The 17817-nt window shown below is 52.1% G+C and overlaps 1 protein-coding gene across 3 annotated transcripts in view; it reads left to right on the top strand.

Moving 5' to 3' along the window:
* Window positions 1-14925, top strand: part of LOC118224667 (tensin-3-like) — a 45951-nt gene extending 31026 nt beyond the window's left edge. For all 3 annotated transcript variants that reach the window (XM_035412276.1, XM_035412274.1, XM_035412275.1), the window contains exons 13-16: window positions 877-1974; window positions 11028-11191; window positions 13024-13156; window positions 14304-14925. In XM_035412276.1, the coding sequence (XP_035268167.1) occupies window positions 877-1974; window positions 11028-11191; window positions 13024-13156; window positions 14304-14440 (1532 nt within the window). In that variant the 3' untranslated portion in view covers window positions 14441-14925. The remainder of the gene's footprint in view (window positions 1-876; window positions 1975-11027; window positions 11192-13023; window positions 13157-14303) is intronic.
* Window positions 14926-17817: the final 2892 nt, after the last annotated feature.

Raw genomic sequence — 17817 nt, 5'->3', positions numbered from 1 at the left:
GTGTGTGTGCGTGCGTGCGTGCATGTGTGTGTATGCATGAGTGTAGGGGTGTGTGTGTTTGTGTGTGAGCATACGCAGGCGTGCGTGTGCGTGCATGTGTGCGAGCGCACACAGGTGTGTGTGTGTGTGAGTGTACTATGCAGAAGTGTGTGTGCGTGTGTGTGTGTTTGTGTGTGAGCATATGCAGGCGTGCGTGTGTGCGAGCGCACACAGGTGTGTGTGTGTGTGTTTGTGTGTGAGTGTACTATGCAGAAGTGTGTGTGTGCGTGCGTGTGTGTGTCTGCAGTCGTGTGTGACACATTGCCTGTCTGCATGTAGCCACCTGCACAGGAATACCTGGCTGCGCGCAGGGCCTCTGTGTGCTGGCCACTGCAGCGTGTGGGAAAGGCCGTCAGCTCTCTGCAGTACGGCCCGCACTGTGAATGAATTACAGCCAGGGGCCTCTGCACTGCAGATGTGCTGAGCGTTATATGCAAGAACTGTGTGTGTGTGTGTGGATTTATGTCTGAATAGCTCTCTCTCCCTCTCTGTCTCTCTCTCTCTCTCTCTCTATCTGTGTGTGTGTTTGTGTGTGTAGATAGGTAAATGGAGGTCTAAATTACTCTCTCTCCCTCTCTCTTTCTCTTTCTCTCTCTGTCCCAGTGCCGCACACTCAGGGCCCTGTGTTTGTGTTTGTGTGTGTTTGTATGTGTGTGTATGTGTGTAGATAGGTAAATGGAGGTCTGAATTCCTCTCTCTCTCTCTCTCTCTTTCTCTCTCTCTCTGTCCCAGTGCCGCACGCTCAGGGCCCTGTGTGTGTGTGTGTGTGTGTGTGTATGTGTGTAGATAGGCAAATGGAGATCTGAATAACTCTCTCTCTCTCTCTGTCTGTCCCAGTGCCGCACGCCCAGGGCCCGGTTGATGGGAGTCTGTACGCCAAGGTGAGGAAGAAGAGCGTGGACGGAGCGCCGCCGGTGACCAGTAGCCCCGACCACAGCGAGCACGCCCTGTCCACGGGCAGCGATTCGGGGCACTCCAGCGCCTCCCTGTGGACCAAGCGGGGCCCCAGCCGGCAGGAGCGGGCCCAGCTCAAGCGCCTCCTGAGCGGCATCGGGCTGGACGCCGACCCCGAGCCCCCGGGCGGCATGACGGAGCGGCAGGCCCCCGCGGCGGCGGCGGCGGCGGAGGGGGGCGGGGTCCTGCACGTGGTCCCCGCCCAGGTGCACGTGAACGGCGGCGCCCCCGGGGCCCGGGAGCGCGAGACGGACATCCTGGACGACGAGGTGGCGTCGCACGACCTGCGAAGCGCGGACAGCATCGGCACGCTCTCCTCCTCCGACGGACCCGGCTCCCACCGGTTCGGCTACCACAAGAGCAGCCAGAACTCGCTGCTGTCCGACGGGTTCGGCTGCCCCCCGGGAGAGGACCCCCACGCGCCGCTGGGCGCGGGCGACCACGGCCTCCTGGGCGCGACCGAGGACTACGACCGCGTCTTCGCCGAGCCCAAGCCGAGGGGCCCCGCCCCCGGCCCCCAGACCGCCTCCCCCAAGCCCCAGGACTTCGGCCAGGGGAGCTACTCCACGCACACCTGGGTGCGGCAGCAGCAGATGGTGGCCGCCCAGCAGTACCCGTACCTGCCGGCCGAAAGCGAGGCCGGCTCCCCCAGAGCGGCCGCAGCCGTGCAGGCGCCCACCAGGGGGCGCAGTAGCGCGGAGGCGGTGCAGAGGGCCAGGAGCGTGGAGCCGCCGCCGCCGCCGGCTTCCCCCGGCAGGGAGGACGAGCTCACGGCGCTCGCCGTGGACATCGACGAGTCCATCGACCAGCTCAATCAGCTGATCATGGACCTGGACCCCACGTTCGTGCCCATTCCCACGCGCTCAAACTCGGTCAAGAAGGACGGGAGGGGCCACGCGAACGGACCCGCCTCCGTCTGCACCAACGGCGTGAGCCGCATGCACAGTACGGAGGACATGCATCCCAGCATGCACCAGTCAGGTAAGGCCACACAGACCTCAAAGGCCTCTCTTCAAATGCTGCTGCAAATCATGTTTTAATTGTATTGGACAGTGGTGATAAGATTAATGAATGAACTAGATGGCAACCGTCGACCTATATTATAAATAGGTATTTCTCAGCGAAAAGGCACACGCTGTCAGATAATTTTCCTATTTTCCTTGTATTTTTTTGTGAACGTTGTTGGTGAAGACTGACCTTTATCCGATCCCCAGGAATTACAGTTATGCTTTCGTGCTCACTGAAATGTTTCAGATGCTCTGTTGTTTGCAATATCGTCTCTTTCGGAAGAACTAACATGTCAAAAAGTACTGTGGATACCTGCCAAATGTTCAGACCACTTGACAAATTGCTTGGGGTGAAATGCTCAGTTTAGACTTGTTCACAGTTATCTAATTCCACAATCAGTTCCCAACATCATCCCTCCTGGAACAGTGTTGTAAAACCTTCTTACTATAACAGTAAATGTCCAGGAGAGAGGTTGTCGTAATTTAAGATTGCGTCTTATTTGCAGGACTGACATACGACTTTTCTTCCCAAGGGTTGCCTTCAGTGAAATAGCTCATAAGAGACTTAAGCTGAGTGAAATATTCACGTATGGCACGTACAGCTTTGCACAGTTCAGTAGCTTTATTTTGCACTGCAGGTCATGCTCTTTCCAATTGGCTGGACTCAGGATAGGTGCTTTAGCTTTGAGCTCATGACCGACCGATAAGAAGCAAGAGGTCAAAAATCAACATGTTATGTAAGACCTGCGCATGGGTGTGTGTGTGTGTGGATGTGTGCGTCTGTACACTTGGGTGAGGTGGTTTAGTCAAACATTGGACAGGGCTTGGTTTTTCTCAATCATTCACCTCACCTTTACTGCACACTATTTTAAAGGTGAGAGTATGTCCTTCCTCTCTCTGTTCCTCTGCCTCTCTCTCTCTCTGTGTCTCTGTCTGTCTCTCTATCTCTCTCTCTCTCTCTCTCTCTGTCTCTCTCTTACCGCTTTTAAGAAGGCTGGCAGGCGCTGCCTCAGCGGTGTCGGTGTTGTATGAGTAGACTGGCCCTGGGTCCGTGTGGTTCTGCAGCTCGAGAGATGTTTGGTTCGGCGTTGGGTGCCAGTCTGATAGTCGAGGCCTACTCCCATACAGCTCAAAAGCTCCCAGTGGCCCCTGTCTTCGTCGCAGGGTAATTACCGGTTATCTCCAGGAGAGCTGGGTCCCTGTACTCACCCTCGCACTTACTGAAGCCATTAGCATATTTACAGTAGAGCGGTCAACGGTCAAATCACGGCGGATGTTTGCTCGACTGCTCCCACCCTCGGGTGCTGCGATTTCCCCGCTGACTCCAATCCCCCCTTTTACACGTTCATCTCCGTAGAGATGGCCGTCACGATTGTCGTCGGATTTCCACGCTAGCGCTGAGAAGTTAAAGTGTGCTTGCTGAAGCGTAGGTGAACTCGACCATTAGACGTACCCATTAACCAAGGCCCTTCTGAGATAATTCAATCTGTTAGTCATGTGCGAGGCAAGAATTCAGCGCGTTGCTCTGGCGCTTAGCAACCCACGATCCGCTTAGCCACCGACGGCGAAACCTTCACGCCTCGTTATTCAAATCTCTTTCCCCAATTTTTGGGTTTGCACGGTCACCTTAACCCCCCCCCCCCCCCCACCTCACCACCTTTCTCTATCATCTAACACATTTAATCTCATGATACTTTTGTTTATTTTGAATGTTGTAGTCTCTCGGGTCAGAACCTCTACACAAGCGACACGCGTCACAGTTAAATCCCCTTCCTCATGTGCTACTGCGCGATTGGCTCTACAGGGCTGTTTTGCATGTGCATACCTTTTAGGCTACTACTTTCAGTAGTTATGCTTCCTATTACCAGTTGGCTACCTTTCCTATTGCCTGCAGGTTCTGACTGGATTTCAGAGGCTGGAACCCGATCAGGGTGACCCCCCGTTTGGGCCTTCGAGAGCACCTCCCGCGATATGTCGGCTATCAGACGTTATCGTTTCCATTGACCCGAAAAGTACTGATCTGAGGCCGGGGGGGCTCTGTGTAAGGGCCGTGGAATGCCTTTGAAGTGACTGACAGGTGGTCAGAGGCTTGTTGCTCTCGCTCGGTTGGCTTGGTGTCAGGTAGAAGCCTTCCAGGTATAACGCCACGCCCCCTTTCTAAGGCGGTACTTTCGTTCTTGCTTTCCCTTTGCTAGCCTCAAAGGCGGCTTCTAGTGTGAGATCTTCATATATATTAAGCCTTGAGCTGACCTCCAGTCAACAGGGCCTCTACCTGTGGGCATGTTTATTTATTTATTTATTTATTTATTTATTTATTTATATTGTTAGGCTATGGACTACCAAAAGACTCGTTAAATTATGACGTAGGAATTAAATTCCTGTAAGAACATCCTGGAAGATGAAGTAGTAAAACAGGGGTCTTAAACTCCTGTCCTGGAGGACCAGAGTCTCTGCTGGATTTTGTAGATTTCCTTTCAAGCGGTGGCCAATTTAGGCCTTTGGAATAAAGGTGTGTGGACTCTTTAGTCAATCAATGGCTAAAATTAAGCACTCACGGGAACACACCAAAAACCGACACACACAGCGGCCCGCCAGGATTCGAGTTTTAGGTCCCTGCTGTAAACGGTTCACTGAGATAGCTTGGTCACCCTCACCCAAGCCACGCGACCTGTCTATACGTAGGCTATCGTCACACCTTGAACCAAAAAAAAAAGAGGAGGAAGAAGTTAGAACGAGAAGGAGAAGAAAGAAAGAAACGTATTTGCGGGCACGGTGAGCTGTGTGGAATTTCCGTGTGGGGAACAAATTCGCCCCGGGGCGCGACGTTTCTCTTAGCGCTGAAAGGTCCCGCCGCGCGTAATTGCTACGTGAGGCACGCATACCTTCGCCGTGTTCCATCTGGCCAGGGCGCAGGTCGGTGTTTAGGGTCCACGCTTTTGAAGTCTGTCGGGCGTAAACACTTACTAAGTAGCGAAGCAGCAGTACCTTTTTTTGGTCTGCCTTTACGTTTTCTTCGGGCTTTTATTTATTTTTTGTTAATTTGTAGGTCCCGCCGGGAAGGTGCTCCTTAGGAGAGTGGGATGGGGTGAGCGCTCCTCAAAATACAAGGTCTCGCCGAGCGGCGTGGCGTGACTGGACTGGAGTGATTACAGCGTGTGCCCACACTCGGTTGCCAGACTGGGGTACTTTACCACAATTACAGGGGATTTGAAGCAATCACGGGGGAAAATGTATGGGATACAGCGATCAATGGGAAGGTTTTAAAAACAGCTATGGGGGCCAAATAAATTTCTCGAATACGAAAATTGAGGATTTTGAAGAACATTCAGGGGGGATAAAAAGTCTTGAAATGAAATGAAATTTCAAATTGAAAACGGGGGATTTGTCAAGAACATTTAGTGGGAATAAAAATCCCAGCCGTCTGGGAACGATGCTTGCGATAGCTGCGAAATGGGCGAGCGACAATGCTGTGAATGCTGTCGGGGGGGGGGGGGGGGGGGGGGGAGCTGGGGAGAGAGCGAGGATGGCGGACCTGTGGGGGGACTTCCCGCGTCGCCCAAACTACGGCTCCCATGGCGGAAACGGAGCGCTCCGTTCGCTATGTTCCGATTTCCGCGAAACCGCCACAGAAAAGCCCTCTTACCGTACGAGTCGCGGGGGTGTGTGCCCCGGTCGGGGAGGCCGGCCTCGGGTTACAGGGGGAGCCGGGCTTTTTTGCGGGAGTCAGAAACACGATCGGGTGACAGACGGGGGACGAGTGGGCGGGAGAGGGAGGTAAGACTGGCGGCCGGGCCCCCGCCTCGCCCGGCACAAAGCCGCGGACGGGGGCGATGGGGGGGGGGCGTTGACTCACACTTAAGGTGAGCAGTGATTCATCGCGCTGCATCTCTTAAGTGTTCATCAATACCCATCCAAGGGGCCGCATCTGTACGAGTGAGTGAGCACGTAGCCACGGTGTAATACTACACGCAGAAGAGCCTACGCTTTTTTGACTTTTTTGTCTTTTTTTCTTTCAGTCTTTGATGCTGAGTTTCAGTCGGTTTTTATGCACAGAGGCCTTTGAGTCCACGGGGAGTCGTAGGGTGTTGGATCGCGGTTCATTGTGCCTTACGGGGGGGAAACAGGTCTCTCGGGTCATGGCTATTTGACTCACGGTGTGTGTCACGTCGTTTCAGGCAAGTGAGCCATTGATGTCTCGGGTAAATTTCAATTTGCTGCGATTCGGTGTTTTGTTTCTCGGTGAGGCGCGTGAGTCTGATGCCTGTGGTGAGGCTGAAGGTGTTTCTCTTAGGTGAGCGTGACTCTCAGTGAGTCTCAGTTAATGAGACAGGTGAGTCTGAATCTTACTGTGGTGTGATTCTGTTTATAGGCCTGGAATAAATTCCTACCTGAGGTAACACTGACGGTGACTCTTAATGTGACTCTGACTGTGTCTCTGACTGTGACTCTGGCTGCGAGTCTGACTGTGTCTCTGAATGTGACTTTGACTGTGACTCTGAATGTATCTCTGACTCTGGCTGTGACTGCGGCTGTGACTCTGACTGTGACTCTGGCTGTGACTCTGATTGTGGCTGTGGCTCTGACTGTGGCTGTGGCTGTGACTCTGATTGTGGCTGTGGCTGTGGCTGTGACTCTGACTGTGACTCTGGCTGTGACTCTGATTGTGGCTGTGGCTGTGACTCTGGCTGTGGCTGGTGTTCTTTGTGTTGGCTGAGCTCCGAGTCTCAGCCTGCCGGAGCATGACCAGCCTGCCTCTCTCACGGCACCAGGAATCCAGGAATAATGTCTCCTGACGGGTGAGAGACCCGTGCTGAAAAACAACAGCGAGAAAAACAAGGAGCTTCCTGCCTTTAGCCAATCAGCCACCTCTGTCAAATGCTGGGAATTTACATCACACATTTACGTTTAGGATATTAGCAGATTTTCTTATCCACAGCTATTCTTTGTAATTACAATCCATTTATGCAACTGGGATATTTACTAAAACATTTCAGGTTAAGTACCATGTCAGTAATTACCACACATGAGTAAGCCTCAGCGTTATAAGCCCTGTTCCCTAAACTCTATGCTACACTGCCCCCTATACTGAGAAACATGGAATCACACGCCTCACATGTACCATCGTTTGCTGTTATCTGTTTGGAATTCTAGATATATAAATAGTGTGTGTTTCACACAGCTGCCATTTCAGTTGAATTTGTTAAGGTACAGGAAAGTGCCTCTGAACAGAGTTACTAATGCGTGGAAAAGCTTACCAGGTAGAAGCATAGAAACTTAAGGTGTTCAGGACCAGGTGTTCAGGACCACAGTGCATGGTACCCTTTCGACAGTGGAATGATTGAGGAGCCTCAATGGGTGGAACGGTCAGTTATCTCATCGTTAAATATTTTTATGTTTTTTGCATTTCTGGATATTTGCCGTATTTAGAGTTCAACAGGAGGTTGTGCATGGCTGTTGAACCCAGAGCTGTCGAGAGTCCATTGGCAATTCTGGCTGAAACCAGCAGTCTTTTGGAGTGCCACTTGGCTGTAGAAGTCCCAGTATACCGATCAGCCAGTTTGTGTTTGTTTGCTGTGGAGTTCCAGAGTCCTCCTTGACTGCATGTCTGTTTTCTGTAGAGTTCCACAGTGCTCCTTAGCTTGTTGTGTGTCTGTTTGCTGCAGAATTCCGTGGTGCCACTTGACTGGTTGTGTGTCTGTTTGCTGCAGAATTCCGTAGTGCCACTTGACTGGTTGTGTGTCTGTTTGCTGCAGAATTCCGTAGTGCCACTTGACTGGTTGTGTGTCTGTTTGCTGCAGAATTCCGTAGTGCCACTTGACTGGTTGTGTGTCTGTTTGCTGCAGAATTCCGTAGTGCCACTTGACTGGTTGTGTGTCTGTTTGCTGCAGAATTCCGTAGTGCCACTTGGCTGTTTGTGTTGTCTTCTGTAGAGTCCCGGACTACCGCTCGGCTGCTTGTGTGTTTTCCTGCTGTAGAGTTCCAGAGTGGTGCTTAGCTGGCTGTATGGCTCCTGAGCCGGTTGTGTGTTTGTTTGCTGTAGCTGATGTGAAACAGACAAACTGAAGACGCATCATCCTCTTGGGGGTGGGCGGGGTGGGGTGATTGTTTCGTAAACTCCACAGAAGCTGAATTTCCGTGCAGTGAGAGGGTCCCATGCTTTGGACACGCATTCTGTCCTCTCTCCTCCAAGCTCCCATGAGCACGTATTGGGCGTGGCCACAGCTACAGCCATCGAGTTCGCCGCTGGCGATTCGCTGCTTTTTTTTCTCCGTCGGTTCTGGTCGGCAGCATCGGCGCAAAACTCCCAGATTCGACGCGGGACGTGGTGTTACCGGAACGGCACGCAAAGCGCGCGGTGTCACCGCAAAGCCTTTCAGAACCACGAAGGAGATCTTCAGAGGAATTTTTTCTTAAAAAGATCCTTCATGCTTTATGGGTTTAGCATGTAGGCATAATTTGACACGGGTGTAAAAGCGTGGTATTGAACCAGTGCTGTAACCGTCAAGCTTTTCCAATGAACAACAGGGACATGGGGGGGGGGGGGGGGGGGGGGGCTTCTGGCTCTGAAGCTCCCCTGGTCCATTTTGGCAGTACTGAGAATGTATACTGGTTAGCTAACTTTACGTGTCAGGGTCAGAACCAACAGTACAAGAATTACAGAGTTTCTGGAGTCAAGACTACTGCTCGCTCAACCTCACCAGGCCCCAGTCTGCAGGGCCTGAATATCTGACCAATCATGTGACTCAATCATGTGTTCCAGTCGTCCTTCATGGGGAAGGCCTATGCACCAGTTATGACAGGTGGCTTGCTGGTAACGTGTGGGCTGACGTATTAGATCAGGTCTGGAACTGGACAGGCTCGGTCCGGCACCAGGGGCTAGAGTCAGGTCAGAACTCTGGAGGAACCCTAAGCCACTGCAGAAGCCTGAATCCTGCAGATGTGCATTGTCGTGCTCGTTCGTTTTTCTACGGAGATAACGACGTGTTGGTTCACACGGTTTTCACAGTAAATTCAAGATGGCGCAAAGGCGGATGAAAGAGCAAGGCAGTGCAGGAGGGCCGTTTAAAAGATGCCAAATGCCTAATAAAGTTGTCTTATCTCAGTTATCTTGGCATGAAGATAAGTAAAACAGCAGACAGTCAATGGGGGACATATCAGCAAATCAGGTGATAAACATCTGCTGTTGACAAGGAGTGATATGAGCAGACATAAAGCAAGCATCTGACCGACAGTTTGACCCCAACTTCAACCCCACTCCCCTCCCCGACACACACACGCGCACACACACACACTTACACAAGCGCGCACACACACACACACACACACATCGGTACTGCATAAGCACACATGCACTTTTTCCACTCACGCCGATGCATACACACACGCATAAACACTCCCATCATGAGACGCACACACACACACACGCACACACACACACAAAGCACACAGACTCACGTATGTGCACAGGAACACTGACACCCAGGACAGGTGCTCACTGGGGGCAGGTGAGGTGGCCTAAGCTAATCACATCCTCAGGTGTAATGAGACACTCTCGTGCATCTCTGTGTTTGTGGAACACACAAATCACATCCTCAGGTGTAATGAGACACTCTCGTGCATCTCTGTGTTTGTGGAACACACAAATCACATCCTTAGGTTTAATGAGACACAGCTGTGCGACCCTGTGTATCTGTGGCCTACGCAAATCACATCCTCAGGTTTAATTAGGCATAGCTGTGCGTCTCTGTGCATTCGTGGAACACACAAATCACATCTCTGGGTTTTTGCGGGGCTGTGTCAGGAGCATGCTGGGATGGGGGACGTGTTCCGTTCTGCTCCAGTGAGGGCGAACACATTGATGGCTCGCCTGGTTGAGTGTTTACCACTGAGATTCCAGAGTGCCGCTCAGCCTATCACATGTTTTGGTGATGCAATCACCCCCACCCCCCCGACCCCTCACCAGGATACTGCAGCTTCCCCACAAACACGCCGAGATGACATATGAATCCCGCGGCATTTCGCACTGTCCCGCCGCGGCTGGTCCTGTCCCGTGGTGTCTCACCCCGTCCCACCGCACACCGCTGGGACCCTTCCGCCGGGCCTGGGGGCCACAATGGGCCCCTGAAGGCCGACCGCCCGCAGACTTACCCCGGGAAATCACCGTCCGGAGCCCGGGCGGCGGCCGGCAGGAATGTGCCTGCTGACCGTCACTCATTCTAACAGTTTGAAACAAAATAAGAGAGAGAGAAAAATCCACAAAGATATGAATGATGCTAAATAAACAGTATCCGCATTCCATAAATATATAATATATAATAACATGAAACATATATACTTAAAAAATGTGTGTGTGCCTGTGTGTGTATACTCAGTGCGTGTATACTTGTGAGTTCTAAACCAAACCGTCTCTACAAAAAGCAACAGACAAAAATAGCATGACTGGAAAAACCACCATTAAGCCAGAAAGACAATGTAGCACGTTTCTTTGACCTGTCCCTTGTCTCCTCTCTGTCATTCTGAAGTTTAGATTTAAAGATGAAAAGCAGTTTAAAGGAAGTTGGTTCATTAACCAGGGCCAGGGGGAGGGGAGGGGTGAGGCCAGTAGAAGAGTGGTCTCTCTGATATGGGCCAAAGTGCTGAGTGCTTGTCCAGCCATCAGCAGTTAGCACAAAAGGCTTTTATTACATTATTATTATTATTATTATTATTATTATTATTATTATTTGTGTATAATGATGATGATGGGAATAATATAGAATAACAATGGTGATTATGGCAGTGATGGTAAATACAATGATGATGATGGTGATGCTCTGCGTTGATGACATGTTAAACACATCTTATGTAACTGGCTTGCTGAATGCCAAAAGGCCCACAGGCCCTTGCTGTTCTGCTGCAGCGTTGGGAGCGGAGAGCAGGGAGATTTATTATCTGTTGATTGGGCACAGCGGTGCTCTCTGGTATGTGTGCTATGCCCATTAACCCCACCACCCCCCTACCTTGTTTCCCCCCCCCCCCCCCCCGCAGTGGGAGTGACCGGTGATGTCATAGTGGGAGGGGACAGGACCCGGAGCCTGAGCCGGCAGGGCAGTGATGTCACAGACCACCTAGGGTTCCGGACTCCGGGGTGGAGCACCCCAGAGAAGTTCCAGAATTCGCCGCTCTACACGCCCGGCCTGACGCCCTCCGAGGTACCAAAGCCACACCCCTGGGACACCCCCATGACACCCCCCCCCCCACACACACCCCCACGGGACACGTGGCCATGCACCCGACAGCTAGAGAAGACTGCGCTAAAAACTTAATTTTACAGGACCGGTAATTTCATATATCCAATTATTATTACCCAGTGTCTTAAATTATATTTTTCAGTATATGGCAGTATAATTGTGCAGCCCGGGGCTGGGGGACCAGTGCAAGCCTGTATTTATTTCATTGTCGCGACGTGCCTAATTTACAGCCCCATTGAGCTGTCAGTCGTTTATATATGGAGGTTATTTATGAACTAAACCAATGACTGGCCTGTGATTTACTACTGCAGGGCACTGCAGCTTAGATTAGTTACCAAAAAGTTTTGGACACCCCCCCCGCCCTCCCCCTCCCTTTGGTAATAGAAAATTTAAGACCCCCGCCCACACACACTTCCTGCGCTGTGCTTTGAACCCTCATGCCCCCCTCCCTCATTTTCTCTACACCCCCCCCTCACTTGGGGGACCGCTGGCTTAGATCGGTGTGTGCATGCCATGTGTGCGTGTGTTTGTCTGCATAAACAGGACAAATTCATGACACGGCGCCTGACTTATGGGGACACAAACCTCAGAATCAATCAGTTCTGCCGCAACTTTGAAACGGACATAGCAAGACGTCCTACGTTCCACCTCGTGCGTTTGCCCATCCCCCCCCCCCCCCCCCCCGAACGGCGCTGTGCAGGCGAGGCGTGAAAAACAGTCTCGCGTTTCCCGCTGCTTTCCTGTCTTCCTTTCGCCGGTGGATAACTGCCGCTAAGATCTGATAAGACTGCGGAGAAAGACCTGTGGCTGAGGTTAGGATAGGTTGGGGAAAAAATGGTGAGGTAAATAGGTGAGGTAAAATGGCGGTGGAGTAGGTGAGGTAAAATGGCTGTGGAGTAGGTGAGGTAAAATGGCGGTGGAGTAGGTGAGGTAAAATGGCGGTGGAGTAGGTGAGGTAAAATGGCTGCGGAGTAGGTGAGGTAAAATGGCGGTGGAGTAGGTGAGGTAAAATGGCGGTGGAGTAGGTGAGGTAAAATGGCGGTGGAGTAGGTGAGGTAAAATGGCTGTGGAGTAGGTGAGGTAAAATGGCTGTGGAGTAGGTGAGGTAAAATGGCTGCGGAGTAGGTGAGGTAAAATGGCGGTGGAGTAGGTGAGGTAAAATGGCGGTGGAGTAGGTGAGGTAAAATGGCTGTGGAGTAGGTGAGGTAAAATGGTGGTGGAGTAGGTGAGGTAAAATGGCGGTGGAGTAGGTGAGGTAAAATGGCTGTGGAGTAGGTGAGGTAAAATGGCTGTGGAGTAGGTGAGGTAAAATGGCGGTGGAGTAGGTGAGGTAAAATGGCGGTGGAGTAGGTGAGGTAAAATGGCTGTGGAGTAGGTGAGGTAAAATGGCGGTGGAGTAGGTGAGGTAAAATGGCTGCAGAGTAGGTGAGGTAAAATGGCTGCAGAGTAGGTGAGGTAAAATGGCTGTGGAGTAGGTGAGGTAAAATGGCTGTTGGTGTTAACCCCGGCCAGCACTTGAATTCTCACCCCTTCAGCCAGATGTTCCAATTGAAAATACGGCTGTTTTAATTAATATGACTCACTTCTGAATGGAGTGCCTGTAAGATTGATTGGTTAATCATTTTCTGTGTCCTTTCAAGCCTCAAGATTTCAGTGTTGCAGTTGTAGTGAGTGTGTGTGTGTAATTAAAGAGCGTGTGTATGTGTCTGAGTGAGTGTGTGTGTGTGTGTGCGCGCATGAATGCACGTGTGCGTGTGTGTGTAATTAAAGAGTGTGTGTGTGTTGTGTTGCAGAGGGGAATCCTGTACCGGAGTGACAGTGTGGGGTACAGGGGACACTCTGAGGACCTGGACTGCAGGGTGGAAGCGGGCAGCGACGCGGTCCCCCCCACCCCCGCCTTCCCCGTCTCCCCCCCGACGCCGTACGGTAGGTCAGCCTGGCACTGCGAGTGAGGTGGTCCTGCTCCCCCCCACCCCCCCCCCCGTCTCCCCCCCGACGCCGTACGGTAGGTCAGCCTGGCACCGCGAGCGAGGCGGTCTGCTATCGGCAGCCGACCAGGAATGCATGCGGATAACGTCTATCAGGTGTTTATCTCCGCGATACGCGCCAAGTGGACGGGCTTCGCGGAATACCTGGCGCTCCATGCGTCAGGATCTCGCCCAGCCGCCTGTCAGCCAACACACATTTTTCTCTTTTTCTCGGAAAAGTCGTGAAAAATAACGCCCCCCCCCCCCCCCCAAACCCATCCCTACTGACGGATCGGCGATAACTGCACGTCTCTCTGTACCCTGGCTCCTTTAGAAGGCACGTTTCGAGAAGTGCACTGGGCGAGAGGTCCGTGTTCGTGTGGGACGCAGACCGCACCGTTTCGACTCCCGGGCTCGTGCCGGGTAGCCACTCGTCGCTGAAGCATTTAGCGCTGGGTTATGTTTTTGGAGCGCGTTTCCTGCGCCGCGACTGTGCTGACGGGGGCGCTCGGCTGTGCAGCGCTGGGTCCCAATTTTCGCTGAGCGAAGGGGGCTCGTGGGGGGGGGGGGGGGGGGGGGGCGCGAGGACCTCACGGCCGACCCTCCGGACGCCTCCGCGCGTCCGCGTCCATCTGCTGCCTCAGCACTCTGCCGAAAACAGCCCTTCTCCCCAGAAGACCTGCCCCCGCTTCCCTCTCACACACGCGACTCGGGCAGGGACACACTCGTGGGGGCCTGTTTTGGGGACCGGTGTTCCTGTGAATGCGCGTGTCCTTGCTTGGGGATACGGAGTGTGGCAGGAACTGGCCCGTCCCACGTTCCCAGAATGAGTGCCGATGAAGGCTTGTGTTTGCACCTGTGGATAAGGCCATTAAAAAAAAACGGCAAATGTTTTCCAAAAATTGGGAGAAGCGTTTTAATTGTTTTACTGTGGAGTGCCACCCCTTCCACAACCCTCTCCTCGGACAACAGGAAATGGTCACGGGTTATTCTTGGCTGCGGAGCATCTGGTCGTGTTTGCCGTTTTTCCAAAAGCACACCTGCAACTCTGTGTGACCCGTCCCCTTTCTCCTCCTCCTCTCCTCCCCCCCCCCCCCCCCCCGCAGTGCAAAACATGGCGGAGTTCTGCATGGCGAAGGCCTCAGCTCAGCCTGGCGGACGCTACGAGGCTTACCGGACGGCGCACGGTGAGCACCCCTCCTCTCCTTTTAACCCCTCGAGGTGTGATATCCCAAATGTGTGATTAGAACGTTCTTAACTGAACATTCTAATGCTGGTGTAACAGCCGCTACTGGTAACTGGCAAGCAATGGAGTTCTAGAACACTGATTAAAGACAGGAACGATAATAGGAACAGAATAAAGAACGATAGCTCCAGTAGCCCCATGGGGCGATGTCTAATTGGTGAAATGTGTCGCCCAGGGTAGGGGAGGGTTCGGTCAGTTAGGGGTCTGCATTTCATCGCATCCTTAGCGAGCCCCGCTGGTCGATCCGGCACCCGTGGACTGCCTGACAGAGCTGCATAATGGATGTCTTCCTCTGACTCGACTTCCATGTGAAAGGAAGTAGGCTGCAGACACCGTGTGTTCTGGAGAACTATGGATTTTCTTCGCTCTCCTAGATCAGCAGTGAGGGCTTGTGTATGGACGCGGGTGGAAAACGTCATCAGATATTCCAAATAAGGGCGGGAAATTGGATATGCTCAGCTCCACATTAGGCACCAATTTTTTTTTAAATTTATTTTTAAAAATAAATAAAGGATAGCCATGGAACACGCACAATGCTCCTTCCCAAAAACAGCAGGGAGGTAAATCACCGAGTGGCTCGTGAGAGCCATTACAGTGTTTCAACACAATGGGTTGATTTCAGAGGTGCAGGTAAAAGAAACTGAAGAATACTGTACATCTCGGCTTTGTTTGTCAAAACCAGGAAGCAGGAAGCTGAACTCCAAAGTGCCAACATGTGCTTTTCAAGGCACTTCCTGAACATGCTCCATGTGCTTTTCAAGGCACTTCCTGAATGCCAAGGCCCACCCAAAAAAACCTTTAGTATGTATGTACTCATCTGCACTGGATCTGTGATTAATCCCAGAAACAAACTTTCATCCGGCTGTGAGGGTAACCTGGCCCCATCTCACTCCAGAGCACAGCATTTCGGCTAGCGGGCTAATGGAGGATCTGCCCAGAGAGCAAAGCATGGCTTGTGGTTCTGACTGAATGCAGCAGTGGCAACAGTCTAGCCTTCACAAGGACATGAATGCATCAGTGAAGCTACCAGATCTCTGCATGCAGCCAATCTGCATGCAGCTTGTCCATGCAGCACTGATGTGCCTTGCAAACGATGAGGCTATTTTCACTGGAACTATTTATTTATAACAAATATTCTGCTACACCATTCTTACTGTCTCTCGTTGGCTAGCTAGATTTCGGTTGCCGTATGCAGGACAAATGCACGCAGTTCTCATGGTCTGGCAGGTGTATGGAGCACTTGAGCCTTGCGAGTTTGGTGTGTACGTGCGGCATGGCAGTTATGGCTATGGTGAATATATAACGCTGTGGGTGAACTTTGGCCAGGGAGCCGTGCCGGGGTGGGGGAGCGGGTGTGGTACAGTAGTTTGGGGTAGGGGTGGGGTTGGCGGGGGGTCTGTGCTTCGCTGTGTGAAAAACGGCAGGTCCTTGGTCGGTCCTTCAGAGAGGCGTGAGGTGCATGTGTGTTCTCAGGTGCGTTTTTGGGTGTGTTGCGTGTTGCTCTCCAGAACGTTGTTTGAGCAGCTGGTAGAGGCAGGCTGGCCAGGGGCCGCTGGGGCGCGGTTTCCAGATTAAAGGAGTTTAAAGGGGGGGGTGGGGGGGTCGGGGCGGGCGGCGATAAGGATAAGAGGGGCGAGTGCTGGCACTCACGGTACATGTTGCAATATACGGTAAATATACCGACTTTTTGGACAATATGATGGATACATATCCACTGAATTAGTATTTCTAGGGAAGAAAAACGTGTCCAAAAAATTTTTTTTACTGTATTGTGAAATGTCGCAAATATATTTTTTTGTGATTTTTGATAAATATATTTCATTTGGATATATGTCGGTATATTCGGGTTCAGTCGGGGACAGGCTGTGGGTCGGACTCCGGCGGGCAGCAGGTGCAGTGCGGGGCGATTAGGGGGAGGCGAGCCGCGCTAATGGGAAACAGCCCGGGCCCGTGGCGGTAAAAAGCTGCGCGGCTTAGCGGCTGGCTAGCGCGGCCAGGTGATGCGCGGATCCCCCTGACATGGCGGGATTACCCGCTCCGCCATTTTGATGTTACGCAGGCCTGTCCTCACACACGGCGCAAAAGCCCCCACACATTCACACTCCTCCTCTTCACGCACATGGGTTAAGGCCAGGGATCAGCAACTCACGGTCCTCGAGGGCCGAGAACTGCTGGTTTTCCGCCCCCTCCCTTAGCCTGGGAGTCAGGTGTGAAGACAGTCTGGCCAATCGGTAGCACCAGTTACCCGGGAGAAAAGAAAACCAGGGCTGGATTTGGATTCGAGGGCCGGAGTTGATGATCGCTGGGTTAGGCTGACCCGTCTTTGAGACAGCCTGGGTCAAACTGTCCTGGGTCAAACGGACCGGCAAGGTTCACGTAGTGTGTCTCATGGAGGTTGAGGTTCAAGTCACGTTTCGTGCAGGGAATAAAAATACAGACCCGGGCTGAATTGGCCCAGTCTTGTCATTGTGCATGTTCCCATATCCCGGTTTTCCGACAGTAAGGATCATATTCTGGTTTGAGGAGCCAGCTTTAGTTAGCCTAGCTCAGACAACAGGGTTAACACTGCGGTTCAGACAGCCCGGTTTAGATGATTCCGGTCTTCGTGTTGCGTAGTTCGCACATCGCGGCTCAGACGGTTATGTTCCTGCAGCTTGGTTCAGACATGTGGTTTCAGACGGGATTATGGGCCTCCCGCGCATGCCTCCCTAATCCCCCGCTGTGTCATCTGAAGTGGAAACGTGACCTCCCCCCCAGACATACTCATGCAACAGTTCAGGCGTAGGAAACGCTGCCAAGCACCAACGTTTGGTTGCTGCGCAGTCGCTGACCTGTTCCAAGCGTCGATTGTGGGGTGGAACTAAAAGCGATAAGGATTTGATTGCCAAGGCATGTATCGGCAAAGGTTTGACTGCGCTCCCTGTGTCACTGAAATGTTAAACATTCATTTTTCTTTGGAAACATGAAAGTTTATTGCTGAACTACCTGTGGCTCATCTGGCTTGCTCTAAAAGAAACAGATCTAAATTCCTGTAGCCTTACTCAAATGAGTCAGACCATAAAGAAAGAAACCGTGTCTGCAATCTAAGTGGGTGTGCGGTATGTCTGTGAATGCCACCTGTTTATACACACCTAGCTGAGCAATATCCCTGTTTGGATTAAGGATTTAATGATTAGATTTGTATAATTGGGTAGGAATTCTTTTCCTTTCATTTTTTTTACTTCCATGCAGGAAACAAGAATAAAAATGTGTCTGAATTACTATTAGAAAGGGATGTGTACGTGTTTTTGTGTGTGTGTGTGTACATGTGTGTGCGCGTGTGCGTGTCTGTACATGCGTGTGTGCGTACATGTGTGTGCATGCCTGCGTGCGTG

The sequence above is a fragment of the Anguilla anguilla genome, chromosome 4, assembly GCF_013347855.1.
Source record: "Anguilla anguilla isolate fAngAng1 chromosome 4, fAngAng1.pri, whole genome shotgun sequence".
In the NCBI taxonomy this organism is placed as follows: domain Eukaryota; kingdom Metazoa; phylum Chordata; class Actinopteri; order Anguilliformes; family Anguillidae; genus Anguilla; species Anguilla anguilla.
This window is presented reverse-complemented; position numbering and strand designations above follow the sequence as displayed.